A 17936-nucleotide genomic window follows, 5' to 3' on the forward strand; every position below is an offset into this window, starting at 1 on the left:
GAGGCCTTGACAGCTTCCTTTTGGCAGGGGTTATCCGATCCTATCAAAGATGCTCTTGCTTCCCGGGATCTTCCTACTAAACTGGACAAGCTGGTCTCACTTAGCATCAAAGTGAACATTTGCCAACAAGAACACTCTCTGGAGAGAGACCAAGGCCGCCACCTCACTCGTTTGGCTCCTCGCTTCCAGTCTCCGGCTCCTCCGGCCGAGGAGCCTATGCAGATTGGCCATTCTCGTCTATCCCGGGATGAAAGAGAACGGCGGATTAAGAACAGTCTCTGCCTGTATTGTGGGGAGTCTGGTCACCTGCTATTAACTTGTCCTAAGAGGCCGGGAAACTCCACCTCCTAGGCAATAGAAGGGAGGTTGTCCTAGGATCCAGTTTCCATACTCCCTGTTCTCTTAAGAATGCCAATTTCTTGATACCAGTCACTCTCAAGTCTACGAATGTCTCCCTGGAATGCTCTGCCTTTGTGGATTCTGGATCTGCAGGAAACTTCATTTCCACCACTCTTGTGTCTAAGCTCCGTATACCCTCTCATCCATTTCCGCAACCGTTAGTCCTCACCGCAGTGGATGGTAACCGAGTCAGAAATGGTTCCATCACCTGTTTCACTAGTCCAGTTTGGTTGCAGGTAGGGGTTCATCACCATGAGTGGATCAAATTCCTGGTCATTCCTCAATCCGTCAACTCTATTATTTTGGGATTGCCCTGGCTCAGAATTCACTCTCCACAGTTTGATTGGCTTCATGCCCAGGTGTCCTCCTGGGGCGCTTCTTGTTTCAACAGATGCCTCTCTAAAGTCCACCCACCCACCCACCTGCCTTGTCTTTCACTTGCCTCCCAGCATAAGCTTCCAGACCCTTACCATGAGTTCCTTCATGTTTTCAGCAAATCTGCCACTGAGAGTCTACCTCCACATTGTGCATGGGATTGTCCAAGTGAACTCATGCCCGGCAAAACCATCCCCAAGGGTAGGGTTTACCCGCTATCTTTACCAGAGACCAAAGCCATGTCACAGTACGTCTCTGACAATCTTCAGCGAGGCTTTATCAGGAAATCCTCCTCTGCCACGAGGGCCGGATTATTTTTCTTCAAGAAGAAGGACGGTTCCTTAAGACCCTGCATTGATTACCGTCGCCTTAACTCAATAGCTATCAAGAATCGCTACTCTCTCCCCCTTATTACAGAACTGTTTGATCGCATTCGGGGTGCCAAGATCTTCTTCAAACTTGATCTCAGAGGAGCCTACAATTTGATACGCATTCGTAAGGGCGATGAGTGGAAAACAGCATTCAACACTCGTGATGGGCACTACGAGTACTTGGTGATGCCCTTTGGGCTCTGTAATGCCCCCACCGTTTTCCAGGATTTCATCAACGAGATCTTCTGTACCAATTTGTGATCGTCTACCTAGACGATATCCTGGTATTCTCACCTGATCTATGCTCTCATCGTGTTCATGTTAAGACTGTCCTCTCCCGTCTCCAAAAACACTTCCTGTATTGTAAACTGGACAAATGCCTCTTCGAATGTCCCCAGGTCCCCTTCCTCGGCTACCTGGTTTCCGGCACTGGTCTCCAAATGGATCCAGAGAAAGTGGAGGCAATCCTCAACTGGCCTCTACCCACTGGTCTGAAAGTCACTCAACGCTTCATAGGGTTTGCCAACTACTACCGCTAGTTTATTAAAGAGTTCTCATCCATCATCAGTCCCATTACGGCCTTAACTCGCAAGGGAGTCTGCTGTGAACCATGCCCCCTAGATGCAGTTACGGCTTTCAAGACTCTTAAGGAGGCGTTCATTTCTGCTCTCATTCTCAAACAACTGGATCAAGGGAGACCTTTCTTTCTCAAAGTCGATGCCTCCTCTGTAGGAATAGGGGCTGTTCTGTCCCAAAAGTCCTCATCTGGCCCCTTGGAGACATGTGGATTCCTCTCCAAGAAATTTTCCGGTTGTGAATTGAATTATGGAATTGGAGATAAGGAGCTCCTAGCTGTTAAGATGGCACTGGAGGAATGGTGTTAACTTCTTGTGGGTGCATTACAGCCCGTGACAGTAATGACCGACCACAAGACTCTAACCTACCTCCAGGAGGCACAATGTCTCAATCCCCGCCAGGCTCGCTGGTCTCTTTTTTTTTTTCCTGTTTCAACTCATCCTTACCTTTCATCCTGGATCTAAAAATTGCAAAGCCGACGCCTTGTCCAGATCTTTTGACAATGCTGATTCCCTGGTTCCTTCGGACAACAAGACCATTCTTAACCCTGTTTAAGTAGTGGCACTTACTAATTCTACTACAGTCTCTCCTCCTCCTGGATGCTCCTTTGTAGATCCACATCTCCGTCCCAAGTTGCTGTGCTGGGCACATGAATCTAAATTCGCAGATCACGCCGGCTACAAGAAGACTAAAGAATTCCTCTCCAGATACTACTGGTGGCCTTCCCTTGGTTCTGATGTATGCAAGTTTGTGTCGGCCTGTTGTGTATGTGCTTGCCACAAGACTCCCAGGCAGAGTCCTTCTGGTCTTCTACTTCCTCTCCCCATTCCTGACTCCCCCTAGATCACCATCACGATGGACTTCATCACCGATCTTCCTCTAAGCCACGGCTACAATACCATCTGGGTCGTGGTAGATCGATTCTCCAAGATGTCCCATTTCATTCCCTGTTAAGGTCTTCCCTGAGCCCTTGAGCTCGCAAATCTGTTTCTAAAGAATGTGTTCCGTCTCCACGGGTGTCCTCAGGAGATTATCTCCGATCGTGGAGTACAATTCGTGGCTAAATTCTGGAGAGCCTTCTGTACCATACTGGGTGTCAAACTTAAATTCTCATCTGGCTATCACCCTCAGACTAATGGACATACTGAACGAGTGAATCAGGATCTGGAATGTTTCCTGCAATGTTTTTCTTCGGAGTACCAAGCCTCCTGGAGTGACCTTCTCTATTGGGCTGAGTTTACACATAATAACGTCTTACACTCGTCCTCGGGCTATTCTTCCTTTTTTATTGTCTACGGAAAACATCCTACACCTCCCCTCTTATCAGCGGCTCCGGTATATACTGTGCCCGCAAGCTGATTCCCTCATCCACGACTTTTTGCAAATCTGGATCAAGACTCAAGCAAAACTTTCTATGTCTACACAACGGTACAAGATGGCTGCCGATCGCCATCGAAAAAATCTTCCTGTATTGAAGGTGGGAGACCGCATTTGGCTGGCTACCTGCAACCTCCGACTCGGAGTTCCTTCCATGAAGTTGGCTCCTTGTTTTAGATGTCCATTTGCCATCTCTCAAGTTATGAATCCAGTCTCCTACAAGCTCTCCTTACCCCCTTCCCTCAGGATCCACAACACTTTCCACATCTCCCTGTTGAAACCTCTAGTCCTTAACAAATTCTTCAAAGAACCTGTCTCTCCTCCACCCATCGAAATGGTTTTTCATCCAACTCAAGCAATCTGAAAAGAGCTATAATCACTAACCCACTGTGGTATCCGTGTAGTATATCTATTGCCTATGTCATACCTCTTGTTCATTTTATTCTTTATTTTATATCTCAAATTACAACACAGATACCACATCAAGACAATCAATGCAAATCAGTGAGGTTGCCTATATCTGCGCTTCTTATTTTTTCTGTACTATAGCAATCCATGATTAGATTATAGAAGCAGCATTACACTCACAATTAGGGAGCACTCACTATTTTGAATATATTAAGACACTAAATCGGGGCAGCACGGTGGCTTAGTGACTAGGACCTCTGCCTCACTGCACTGGGGTAATGAGTTCGTTTCCCGACTATGGCCTTATCTGAGTGGAATTTGTATGTTCTTTCCGTGTTTGCGTGGGTTTCCTCCGGGTGCTCCGGTTTCCTACCACACTCCAAAAATATGCTAGTAGGTAAATTGACTGCTATCAAATGTACCCTAGTCTCTCTGTTTCTGTCTGTGTGTATGTTAGGGAATTTAGATTGTAAGCTCCAATGAGGCACGGACTGATATGAGTGAGCTCTCTGTACATCGCTGCGGAATTAGTGGCATTATATAAATAAATGATGATGATGATGATGATGAAATGAGCTTGAATGAGCTTAAATGTATTGCAGCCAATATAACAATATATATCAACTTGCTCTCTCTCTCAGTTGGGAGGATTTAGTCAAATGCATGCAGCTCTGGGTAGCTGAATTTTGGAAGATTATGAATGGGTAGATGTTTGGTCTGCAGGTTCTGCTGATACTCATTTCAGTTAGAGACAGTATGGTGTAACTCACCACTGATGAAATACTGCATTACATTTATTATATGACACAGAGTCTTCATTGAATTCTGATAATAGTTTGGTAAAAATGCAATACTTTAGTAAGCTCTTTCTTCCATTTGCTTTGTACAGTTTTTGCAATTGACCTTCTCTGAGCTGAAATATATGATTTTGTTTTGGACTGATCTCTTCCCCCATGGTGAGATGCCCTAAGGTTTTATTGTTGGTGATGATGGTTGGCTCTAGTAAGACACTAAAAACCTTGATCACCCTGTTTTTCATTTATGCCACAAAGACAATACCCTAACCCTACCTCTATTAATTTCTGGAAGTAGCTCATTAACTCTGTACTGTTGTTATGTAAAACCATGTCAATATTGTGGATGTCCAGACAAAATTCACTAGAAAAACCAAGCACTAAAGTGCCTTAAGCATGATGAGGCCACCACTGATATTTGTCATTATAGCGATACCTAAGGTGAGATGTAACCAGCTGTATTCCAGCCTCACTCACCCTACTTTCCCCCTCCCTCCCCTTTTCCATGTAGGCCAGATCACCTGAAAACTGGGCTCTTTGATACATTTGTTCTTCATGGATGCTTCTGTGATTTGTACATGTTTAAATGAAAGACCAAAACAAAGCATCTATTAATAGAAACAAAACATACATGATGTGTGTACTTTGGATATATTACTTCTCATTGCACTTTTGACCAACATAAACAAATGAGGACTACTATGCAATCCTTGTTCTTGAAGGCAAAGCATCAAAGTTGATCCAGTTGGGTCCACTTTTGGTTCATTGAAATGCCAAAATTTCTGCTACCCTAGTATGCCCATTGAATAGACACATTTTTATGATTTCTTTGTAAATACCACAATGTTTCATGCAAATATGCTGCCTTGGTTGCATAGAAAGTTCTTATGTGTGTTCCTTTCCCACACTAAAACATGATTTGATTGTAAAGTTGGCATCTTAATACCAGTTACAAAAGATAAAAACAGACAAACTAATTCTATAATTCTGCATTGAAACGCATGCCAGACAAGGTGTTTGAACTTGTTGGTTAAGCAGTTCTTTTTTCACATATCCTTTAGCACTATGAACATAATCCTGGGAGTATTGTTTTCCAGCAGCTACTGGATCTGGGAATTCTTTCAAAGCCATCTGTGCGAAGAGACTCTGTCCACTTTTAAGAAGTTAATAGCTAATTATACACCCTTTAATTAAACTAGTTATCCGCTGCTGACTTAGCCAAGTTGCATGTTATTCTGAACCAGAAATGACTCACAGTTTAAACAAGGTTACAAAACCTTGAATGACTTCTAAAATTTCTAGCATACAACACTTGGGTGAAAACCTATGCAGGGTGCAGCATTTGGAGTGGCCATTAAGATAAACATATCAGTCCAATGCTTGATGTTTTTGTGTGAAGCCTAATTTTTGTTGTTGTGATGAAGTTTTTATCTTCCTCTATACGCTCAACAGAATGGGCTGGTGAGCAGATATGAAATAAGCCAATGACTTGGGCAGCAGTGCTTGGGGGACCTTATGGCAATCACCCTTCTCAAATTACCATCCATTGCCTCCCATGGGTAACTGTGACATGAAGGTAAATGGCAGCTGCAGCCATTTCACTTAATGCAATTCCTTTCCCCTCAAGCAATAGTCACAGCTGTGCAGGGAAGCAGAGTCATGTATCCCAGTGTTTTTCACTGACCCAACACCTTGGCTTTCAGTTAACTATGTGGGACAGCTGTTACTATGAGCACCTCTCTACTATTTACTATACATAGCAGATACTGAGCAATAGCAGCAACTGTCTACTTAAGCCTCACATAGTGTCACACGCCGGACCTGCGGTCCCCCTAGCCAGGGTCCGGCAGCCTTACCTGCTCACCGCCGTTGCCCTCTTCGGCGCTGAGTGCCGTGAATTACCGCTTCCAGATGCCATCTAGGATTCGGGTCTGCACATGCACAGATCCGATCTCCTTCTATTACCTCTGTCTCTCATTCATTGACCTGTCAGTCACTCTGACAGGATATTGAAAGTACTTGTGGCAACTCCCTGGTGCCTGTTCTTTGTGTCAAGCTCCTGTTAGTAAGAAGATGTGGCTCCATGTACTCTACTAGTGTCTCTCTGCTATATTGTATGCTGCACCATTGTTCAAAGTATTTGCTTTCTCTCTGCTGCTCCTTTCAGATTAGCTCTGCTATATGACTACCAAGTGGTCATAACCTGTCTGCACACCATCACATCTATTGTTCGCAGTGGTAATCGTCTTTCTGCAGCTCATTGCACCATTGAATCCAACTCCTCTGTTCGCAGTGGTTTTTACCTCCTGCAGACTATCGCATCCCTGCTACCTGCTCCACTGTCCGCAGTGGTAATCATCTCTCTGCAGCCCATTGCACCATTGTACCCAGCTCCATTGTCTGTAGTGGTTACTGTCTATCAGCAGACTATCGCATTCCTAAATCCAGCTATCCTCCCTGTCTGTTATCTTGGACATTTGAGTTCTCCCTATTGGTCTCGCCTAGCATTGTTTAAGCTCAGGGGACCACGACCTGTGGGCAGTGGCCTCGAAGTCCATTCCTTCTTGCAGGGGTCCCTGGCGAATTCCATCTGCCTCGTTAGACTCCCCATCCCTGGGAAGAGTAATACTAAGCCAGGCAGATCTTAAGGGCGCCTATCTTAGTTACTGTGACACATAGTTAGTTAATGTGTGTAAGGTTCCAGTAAAACAACACCACCAAGCTCACCGCCTCACATATAGGATTCTACAGACAAGCACAAGGTATGGCATTGCATATTAGAATAGGCACCAGATAAGGCCCTGTATATTAGACTGGGCACCAAATAAAGATCTGCATATTAGAATGGGCCAAAGTAAGGCACTGCATATTAGACAGGGACACCAGAAAATGCTTTGAAATTAGATGTGGATTATTACCCTTTCCTACCTTCGGGGCACCTAGATTTTGGACAAATTTGTAGAGACCTGTTTATGATGTGCTTCAGGACCCAGTATCTCTGAAGCATCTTCCAGGTCCAGCTCTGGAAGCTGCTTCCAGAGCCGGACCTGGGAGCTTCTGCTTAATGCAAACAGGATTTTTATAAATCATCCAAGTTTTTTGTATTCTGTACCCCTTATTTCAGTTTATGTTTAAAGGGGTGTGATCAAATGCTAGATAGGGCTAGATGGTGCTTAGGGCTTCAAAGGTTGTATGGTTACAGGCTCCAGAGAAGTAAATCCAGCCCCACTCAAGTGTTGACTCTTTAAAGATTTATTTATCTGATCAATCACTGTTTAGTAAAATTTCCTGATAAAAGGAAATATCACTTCACATATGTAGCACAATTCCTCATGCTATCTGAGGGCCTGAGTCATTAAGGAGAGAAAAGCATAATAAAGGAGTAACTTTGCACCTGGGCAAAACCTTGTTGCATTGGAGGGGAAGATACATTTAAAATGTGAGGACAGATTTATAGTTGGGTAGGACATGTCCTAGATCAACTTTAAAGTTCAGTGTAAAACTAAAGCTATCAAGTATTTGTGTGCTAGATGAAAAAACAGCCAGTATTTAACTTATGTGCAAAATAATAAACTAATGTGCACCCATTGCATTGTAACATGATTTGTCCTGGATAACATTTACTCCATTTTTTGCCTTACTTTCCTTAATGGCTCAGGCCCTGAGAGTGTTACTAATTCAGTTACACAGTATCTGAAATATATTGGTATTGTGAATGGACAATATCTGAAGTCACTTGGGGCTAAATTTACTAAGCTGCGGGTTTGAAAAAGTAGGGATGTTGCCTATAGCAACCAATCAGATTCTAGCTATCATTTTGTAGAAGGTACTAAATAAATGAAAGCTAGAATCTGATTGGTTGCTTTAGGCAACATCCCCACTTTTTCAAACCTGCAGCTTAGTAAATCTAGCCCTTGGTGTTATTCAGATAGTTTAGGCACACAAGGTTAAATTATCTGATTTTCTAAGCTTGTGTTAAGCTTGAAAATTGGCTTTTTGGTTCATTCTACTAAACAGTTATTGACTTTGCATTTACCATTGAGGACTTCACAATGTCTATGCAACATTCAGTCGTGCAGTTTTTCTTTTCTGCTTTAAATCCTTCATTCACTGCACAGGTGTTTAGTCTAGCTTGCAGCACTGCCTAAGTAGATTTACTAACATAAATGAAGAGATTCCACTTACCCATTTCTCATTTTCCTAAAGCCACAGATCAACTAATAATCGGTACCCCATAGTGCAGACTATACTAATGAATGCAAACAACAAGATAAATTCAGCACACATATATGATACAAATAGCAGTGTACTCCAATTTGAATAAACAAAAACCTTATAAGCATAAAAAAGTCCAAAACATAGTTCAATCTGTTTGAAGACAATAATTACATCTCCTTTGCAAGATTAAAAAAAGGATGGACATGCTAGTATGACTTCTAGCCAGTGTGGGATTCTCTTCTTTTCGCAACATGCTACTTCGCATTTGCTGTGGAACACAAATGGAATGCTTGGCTATCTTCTTGTTTTTTAGGTACCAAAGCATCACTGGACCAATCCCCCTAATTCATTTAGTCTGAAACTACTTTATCAAGCAGATGATGTCAGGTTCCCTTTCTTTGCTATGTATAGCACTCAGATTTGGGCAATAATAATTATTTTAAAACAGCAGTACATAAGATTGCATTTATACTATTATCCTTCAAAATCCAGTTCAAACAAGTGGACTAATGCAAATATTAATGAAAGGTAAAATCAGTAATGCTCAAAATACATTACCACACCAACATAATACTATATAAATACCATTCAAAATTAATTCATCATCTGAAATTCATTCAAACTCAGCATTTTGGTGCAAAGTACCAAATAATACAGTTGCTAAAAATTTATTAAGACTAGGTAATGCACAAACATATTACCACATAAAAACACATGGCACCATAATATAAAATCTAATATAAATAGGTATCAGATAGAATTAGAGGTAACAACCATGTCAACCATTTAATCCTACTAAGACAAACTTTTAAAAAACAGTCATAAAACAATATCACTTAGTCAAAGTATTATAAGCTACAAACTCTTCATAGAGCTACACAAAAAAAGACACAAAGCACTAAAAATTCAGTACATGTCTCACAGTTCTGCTAATTTCCTATTTTCTCTAATTGGGAAACCATTCTAAATGCTTGTTAATAATCATCAGGCTACCTATCACGTCAAGTTAGATCACTAAACTTACCTAAACAAAATGCCAACTCAAAGTCAGTATTAGGACCTGTGGGAGTCCCTAAGTTAAATAAGCATATTGAAGTGGGAGTCCCTAAGTTGAATAAGCATATTGTCTCCTCTTGAAAAATGCTCCTTTCAAAATGCCCTCCCCCTTCCCTTTCAAGAACCTTTCTACTCTTTTAAATAATATAAATTTAAGGAGTTTGGGATTCTGCCTATGTGCTTTCACAAAATATGCTGAAGCATTGTGGGTCAAAAGGCCATTCTTAATATTACACCTTTGTTCAAATAGTCTCACTGTAACACGCCCAACCTGGAGTCCGGCTCACTCCTTCTATTCCAGATCCAAATTCTCTGGTAACCAGGCAGCCTTCCTTTCTACACACTCTCCCCTAGTGGGGGCACGGCAGCATTGGTCTTTTTTAAACTGCTGTCATGTGACTGCTGACATCACTATGCCCATCTATTTGAAACTTCTCTCACTATTTAAGGAGACACTGAGCATGTGAAGGTGCCAGAGTATTGCTCCAGTGGATTTCCTGTGCACCATTTTTTCCAGCTAGTTTACTATTTTGAACCTCTGTTTGAGAACCTGACCTTGGATTGGTCTCACTATTCTTGTTGCCTACTGATTTTGTATCTTTTTACCACCAATCATTAATTTACCCAGCTTGTTCTGACAATCCCATTGGCTGCTGTGTTTCCAGCCTGCCACGCCTGGAACCAGGGCAGTATTCTTATTTTCTATTGTGAGTGTAACTCTAACCATTACTTTCCTAGTGATCCATTCAGTGTACTGAAGGCAACAAATTGTACCACAGGGTACAATTTGTCTTCATGCTTGTGGTCTGTGAGATCCTACAACCAACATGGATTTCCCGAAACCAAGTTTCTATAAACTCATTCACCTTAAATGGAATGAAACTTGACACTAATATTTCTTTCAAATATTTCCTTCAAGTTGGGCCCTTTTGACCTTTTGACTTTCACCATATCATAATTCCTTTTTTTTTTTTATTTGTCCATTAGTACTTTTCCCTGTGCTACATACGTGTTTATATTTAAGCAATTCCTTTGAATCCTTTTTAAATGAATGCTTTTCAGCCAGCCAATTATTATAATGATTACTCGTGGTTTGGATAAAATTATTACAGTCCACTGGTTTATGGTACATCCTTGTGCATGTGTGACATGATCAACATAGATTTCCAAATCCAAATATTTTGGTTACTGATCTCAGCTGTAAATTCCATGTTTAGACTATTTGAATTAATATAGTCTATAAAATTATTCAGCGCCTCTTTTATTCCCCCATATGATCAGTATATCATCAATGTACCTGTACCATTCTTTTATGTCTTTCTAATAGGAGTTGTATGACTGGATAATATCTAGTTCCCATTTGGACGCGAACAAGTAGGCAAAACTCAGTGCAAACTTTGTGGCTATTGCTGTTGATTTTATTTTCCTGTAGAACTGGCATTTGAAACATACATAATTGTGTTTTAAAATAAAATCTATTCTCTTAATGATAAAATTCATTTGTGACATGTTCATAGTTGACAGTGTTTCCAAAAAATGCCTGCCATGCTAACATCCACTTTGATGACTAATGCGAGCATACAAACACAGCGTGTTTCAGTTTTGATTTGTTGCGACATATTACACTATATTCTTTTCTTTATTATTACTTTGCATTTGGTGGTATGTGTTGCGAAAATAAAGAAAATTGATACTTTTGAGAAGACATTCAATCAAATTGCACTACAATTGTTTCTACACTTACACTCTAGTATTGTGTTCACAAAAGGGGAAGGGGTATGTTTCCATAAAGACTTGATTTCAGTTTTTGACATACCTATAATTGAAGATAGTGTTTTAATATATCTAGAAGGTCCATTATTAACTTTACTCAGTTATTGTATAAATTGTTATATTGGATTTACACTGGTTAAATTATATCTGCTCGAACCATCTGGTATCTAGAACAAAGTTTGAATCCTCTTCTTTTTTCAAAGCCTCAGAGGAAGAACTTTATGCACGTGGACTTTGTAATTGGATTTACATTGTGGTTATTACATCACTAGCGACAACACTGTTTCTAATTTTGGCATTTGAGGTTTGTAATTTGGGGATTAAAGTGTATAATATTCCACGAGAGATGGGCTGCAAGTGATTGGTAGCACAAGAACCAAGTACTTTTTTCTATTTTGGTATCATCTGAATGTACTGATGCTTTAAAAGACTTATTATTGCCTGGGTCCGAGTGCTATAAATAGCAAAGAATGGGGACTTGACCTCAATCCTTAGATGAAGACATATCTGGTGAAACACTTTGGGGGGATTGGTCCTGCGTGGCCTTAGTACCTAAGAAACATGAAGAGAGCCGCATATTGTATATGCGCTCCAAAGTGAACATGGAGTAGTCTGTTGAGAAGTGTGTTGAGAAGGATAGGGAATCCCATGCTGGTTAGAAGGCGTACAGTATGTCCATTGTTTTTAACCTTGCAAAGGTGAAGTAATTGATGTCTCCAAAAACAATGTAAGTTTTGGACTTTTTTTTAGGTTTTTTTGTATTCAATCAGTAGATCATATACATGCCATTGGACTCTTATGAATTTTTTGTTTCATATCTGTTTTAGTAACTTTGCTAAATCTTAAATCACCCATAAACTCATCTCTACATTAGATAACTGAGGTGTTTACCTCTCATACAATCATATCAGTATACCTATATATGTGCTAAAATGTACCGTATTTCCCCATGTATAAGACGCACCTTTTTCCCCAAAATTTTGGGTCTAATAACTGAGTGCGTCTTATACAGGGGTAGTAGCACTTACCCTGTCAGATGACTCCTCTGTCCGGTAGAGTCTTCTCTCCGTCTGATCCTGATGCTGGAAACCCAATTAAGGTCCTCTCTGCGATGTCCGGATTTCCTTTCAGGACCTTGACAATGTCCTGAAAGGCATTTTTTCAGGACCTTGAGGTCCTGAAAGGATTGTCAAGGTCTTGAAAGGACATCCGGACATCGCAGAGAGGACCTTAATCGGGTTTCCAGCATCAGGATCAGACGGAGAGAAGACAGAAGACTTTACCAGACAGAGGAAGCATCTGACTAGGGTAAGTCAGAATTCACTATAGCGTAGTCTCTCCGCTGTATAAGCTGCACAAATACTCTGTGAAAAAATTGAGGATAATGTTTATCCTCAATTTTTTCACATGATTTATATAGGTGCGTCTTATACAGTGGAGCATCCTATACATGGGGAAATATGGTATTTTGTTTGTTGTATTGCAATTTATTCCTAAGAGTATGTAAGGTTTTATTTTTATTGAGTGAGCACTATGTGTGTATTGTGTTTTAATGAAAGCAAGTGTCCGATGGGTTGCTATGAATTTCTCAACTGTACAAGTGTGAGCCTGTTACAGTAACTAATCCATATTTCAATAACAATGTCCATACAGAGTTGGAGGTTACTGAGGCGATTACATTATTGTTGCTGGCTTTAATTCTACTGGTGTTAAGTATCTGCTTTTGCATGGAGGAGCCTATATACAATGTATAAAGTTTAGACTAATGTAGAAATTTATCTGCCCTCCCATGTGCATGGTGTATATAATATAACTTATATTTTATATCTACTGCTCTATCTTTAGATATAAACATTCCAAGTAAAACAAAGCTGTTATTTAATTAATTTCTTGTATTGGCAGTGGAAGTAAAAACTTGGCATCCACTGTCACACATGTGCCAGGGCAGTAGAGCAGAGCGAGAACCTTCAGAAAGATAAATTACTCAGCTCAGCTGCCATAGCGATAACCTAATAATAAGTCATGGCAAAAGTATTTTTTTTAATCTCTGCTGAATGGTGCAAAATTAAACGTATTACCGCTATAAGCTTTAGATTAACATATATGGCACCTATATATGTTATGTCTGTGTTTTAAACATGCCAAATACAGTCATTTCAAGTATTTTAAATAGAAATGTATAGAAATTTTATACTACAATATACAAATACAAACAACTTTTACTTTGGCTGTAATTCATTTTGAAATGAAATCCAATTTTTCTTGACAAAATAGTTATAACTGCAAACCATTGTTATTTACTTTATGAATCTACATAGATCCATTTAGCAATATTGTATTTAAATATACAAGTGGCTGCCTCCATTAGAATGGGTACTCGCTGGTGCTTGATTTGAATTTATAAATGGAAGGTTAAATGCTAGAAAAACCATTTTTCAAACACAAATGCACTTGTTATGTTGCTAATCAGCATTTTAGTTGTGTTTGGATGGTCAAAGGTAGTCATAAAAGTTAGATGCATTGAATGGAGCAAGAAGCGTTAAATATAACACTAATGCAATGCAACTAAAAATCAAGTGTGGAATGTTGACATTGGGAACAATAGGTTCCATTGTTAGATACCTTTACATGCATTATATTATCATTAAAAATGCACGTATGCACATAATTTAACACCAGTTGGGTTTGAGGCCTGATAGCTATATTCCAATTCTAGTTAAACTAGTTAAAAGCCCGTCAAAATGACATAAAAATATGAGTGTTCTTTAATGTTCAAACTGTTCTTTCATTAAGTGCTTAAAAACAGGGGCTGACCTTATTGCACCCAATTTGACTTCACCCTTGTGGCAGCATTGATTGAATAGTTTGTCAGATGGCTGCTCAGCCGCAAAATGCCTAGCGTGGCTAAATTCACAAATACTGTTCATGGGACCACAGTTATGAGCATTCATATTTGTTTCATCAAAGTTAATGACCTAAAGGATGGTGTGTCATCTTGTTTGCTGACTTTGCATGGTGATGATGATCATGTTCGCGTTATCTTTGGTCATCAGTGATAGTTTTTTGTTGGGCTTTATCCCACTCCGCCAGTGACGGGACCACTATTGGTGCAGCAGGTGCAGTGCACCGGGGCCCATGAAGAGAATGAGGCCCGATGCATGGCAGATGCAGGGGGTAGGGGGCCTCAGTTCCCTCATCCCCACCTTCTTGCACTGGGGTCCACAGCTCGCTAGTTCCGCCTCTGCATTCCGCCATTCATCTTTTTGCTGCTTCTTGCTGTGCAGTTACTCCCACAGCAGACATTTGCTTTTTAGGTGGCATTGCAGTTACACTTTCTTGCTTCAAATTAATTATTATATTCCTATTAATTTAACCCTACGTGCAAATAAAACGAATGGCTCAAAAATTGAGTCAATTTGGAATAGCAAAGGTCGTTATAAATGGTAATTGCCACCCAAAAAACTAAATTAACCAAACCAAAAATGCCCAAGAAATTAGGAAAATCTAGGTCGTAGGCAGCATCGGACTGGCCCACCGGGGAACTGGGGAAACCCCTGATGGATCCCACTTCCTGTGGGTCCTTCACTTACCCTAGATGAGCGGGGAACAGACTGTGTACTGCTCCCTGCAGCCTGAATACTAACCGCAACGATGCGGCAGTGTGATTTGATAGGTCACATGTATGTCAGCTGAGCGGAGCAGGGGAAGAGAGAAGAGACGAAGATGATAGGTAAGTAAACTAACTCAGCTATTAGAGAGACACTGAGGGTGGGGGATGGCAGTGTAATGATAACTGGAAACAGCATGTTAACCGGTCACCATATAATACAGATCCATCAACTGCTCAGGTTGTATCCTCTCCCTCTCACTGTTCCTTCAATAGTCTGCAATCAGATGGACATCCTCACGGATATCTCCATGGAACAGTATCTAAAGCTGTCTGTGTATGGTGCCTTAGACGGTCTCAGGTCGTATACAACACAAGCACTCTGTCCCTCTCAGCCTGTGGCCACTGTCTCTCTCTCAATATCAGTCTCTCCCAGGATGACTCAGTCTGTGGCCATTTGCTGCTGTCTCACAGGATGTCACCCGGTCTGAAGCTAAAGCCTCTCTGAGGATGTCTCAGCCTGTTGTCACTGTCTCTTCTGCTGCCATCTCACAGGATGCCACACATTCTGGGCTCAAAGCCTTTCCGACTACATCTCAGCCTGTGGCCACTGTCACTCTCAGGATTGGTCTCTCCCAGGATATCTCGGTCTGTGGCCACTGTCTCTTTCAAAATGACTCTCAGCCTGAGGCCACTGTCTCTCTCAGGAGGACTCTCAGCCTGTGGCTACTGTCTCTTTCAAAATGACTCTCAGCCTGAGGCCACTGTCTCTCTCAGGATGACTCTCAGCCCGTGGCCACTGTCTATTCTGCTGCTGTCCTTGAGTATGTCTGGGGCCAAAGTTTCTCTGTTTGTGGCTGCTGTGTCTCTCAGAGATTTTGATTATCTGAGGACTTCTCAACATGAGGAAACTGTCTCTCTCAGTCTATTTCTTACTCTGTGGCTGCTGTCTCTCTCTCTGTCACTCTCTCAGGATATCTCTTGATCATTCTCTCAGGATGTCTCTCAGTCAGTCAGTCTGTCTCAGGATGTCTCTCGGCAACAGCAAATTTAATATTATATATTTCATATACATTAAATTCAACTGACATGTACTCAACACACACTGCTACCTTCCCCTAGTACTGGCTCGGGATAATAGCCAGCGATGCTTGGTCATGCCGACTCTGGTAGTATGGCATGGAAGCCCTCCTGTAGAAATTCTGCATTTGCCACCGGCCTTCCTCCAACTTGCCATAAGTCCCATATGTTAAAGGAAATAAGAATCACTGCCCCAGTCATCTGAGTGATGACTCTTGCTTTCTGACACTGTGCCAGAAGGAGAAGAATCACTCAGGTAAGGTGACTGGGGCAGTTATATTACTTTCCTTCCACCCATCTGGTGGCTGACCACATGCCATCAGGCTTTGCAATGGAGCACACACTCATAGGCCCTTATCATTTCATCCCCCCAGTGAGCCCTCTATGTCCCAGTCCGACAATGGTTGTAGGAATAGTCAAGTACACAAAAGAGTCACTTGCAAATATTTTACCAAATTTGTTTGTGTGTGTGTATTTATGTATATATATATATATATATATATATATATATATATATATATATATTGTCAAAGTAAAATTTACTGAAACTAACAGAAATACATACGAATTCACATATAATACTAATATATAGAGAACCAGTGTATTATAAAGGCCTGTAGTATTACTCAGGTGCTGTACTTTTAATAAGATGAACTTTATCCTAGTTTTAGCAGAAAAACAAGTTATGTAATATTACTAATGAGACACAGGTTTTTAGTAATTTTCCATTGTTGCACACTTCAGGAGAAAAACAGATTAGATCATGGTCATATGATTGTATTGAGCAACCATCTCCGGATATGTCCATATGCTGACCATCCAATAGAACATGTTATTGTAATGATAAAGTGCCAGTAGTGATGTAAACTGGGAAGGTGTGTTTTAAAGTAAGAAGGAGTTTCAGTATCCTATAAAAGAATACGTTGAACAGATATAGGGGGTCAATTGGCATTTTTGAGACCCTGGATGTACTGCTTCATCCAGTATGGCTGTATCTATGTATTATATCTTTTTAATAAATTATATGAATATTATATTTTGGAAACCTGCTCATCTCATTTATTATTTAAAGAGACGGAAAGAAAATAACTTAGACAATATATATATATTTTATATATATAATGACATTGATATTATCAGCAAATAATTATCAGCAAATAATTCAGCATAATGTAAAATGCAATTGATTGTGAAGTGCAAAAGAAGTGATTAGACAGGAACAATTATGCTGTCATTTTCTGCTTGTTTTGTGTGAATGTCTTTAAACTGATTTTTTTTTTAAATCTACAGCATACGCACGGTGCTGCACTTCTGAAAGTCTAAGGTCTTCAGTGGAAATTACTATCGATGATTATTCTGAAGTTGAAATGAAGAAAGCATCGATTGATGCAATTCTTTGGGAAAATATATACATTTATGCCATTTTATTTTTCAAAAATAGTTCTTTAACATTTTAAAAACAATGTGTTAGCAGAAATTTTGAACACATGTGTTAGTATGTTGTGTATATAAGCTCTACTTAACAAAATACTTAAGATAACAGCAGGATTTAACAATTTAAGGCCTTGTACCCCCATGCATTAAATTTAAGTGTTCCATTCATGTTCTTGAAGCATAATTAATGTACAATGACTCCAATAACCAAACAGCTAATTTAAAGTTTCCCTACAGCAGCTATAATAGAAAAAGCAACTTTCCAGGTGTCAGACTTGTCTTGATGCTGTAAATATGTATTTTGTTGGATTCAGCAAACTATAATTCCTTACAAATTAACATTTTGCATATTGGAAAAGGGTCAATACAAAATGTTTCCAGGTTAGAGTGTCAGTGGTTTTATATTATCCATCAAATGTGAGATTCATGCATTGTTATGATCTACACATTCGTTATCATTAATCTCAA

The 17936-nt window shown here is 40.3% G+C and overlaps 1 protein-coding gene across 1 annotated transcript in view; it reads left to right on the forward strand.

Annotated features, from left to right (window-relative positions):
* Nucleotides 1-17598, forward strand: part of LOC142143482 (alcohol dehydrogenase 1-like) — an 85051-nt gene extending 67453 nt beyond the window's left edge. The window contains exon 9 of the mRNA XM_075201357.1: nucleotides 17325-17598. Within this exon, the coding sequence (XP_075057458.1) occupies nucleotides 17325-17349 (25 nt within the window). The 3' untranslated portion in view covers nucleotides 17350-17598. The remainder of the gene's footprint in view (nucleotides 1-17324) is intronic.
* Nucleotides 17599-17936: the final 338 nt, after the last annotated feature.

The sequence above is a fragment of the Mixophyes fleayi genome, chromosome 1 (assembly GCF_038048845.1).
Source record: "Mixophyes fleayi isolate aMixFle1 chromosome 1, aMixFle1.hap1, whole genome shotgun sequence".
Classification (NCBI taxonomy): Eukaryota; Metazoa; Chordata; class Amphibia; order Anura; family Limnodynastidae; genus Mixophyes; species Mixophyes fleayi.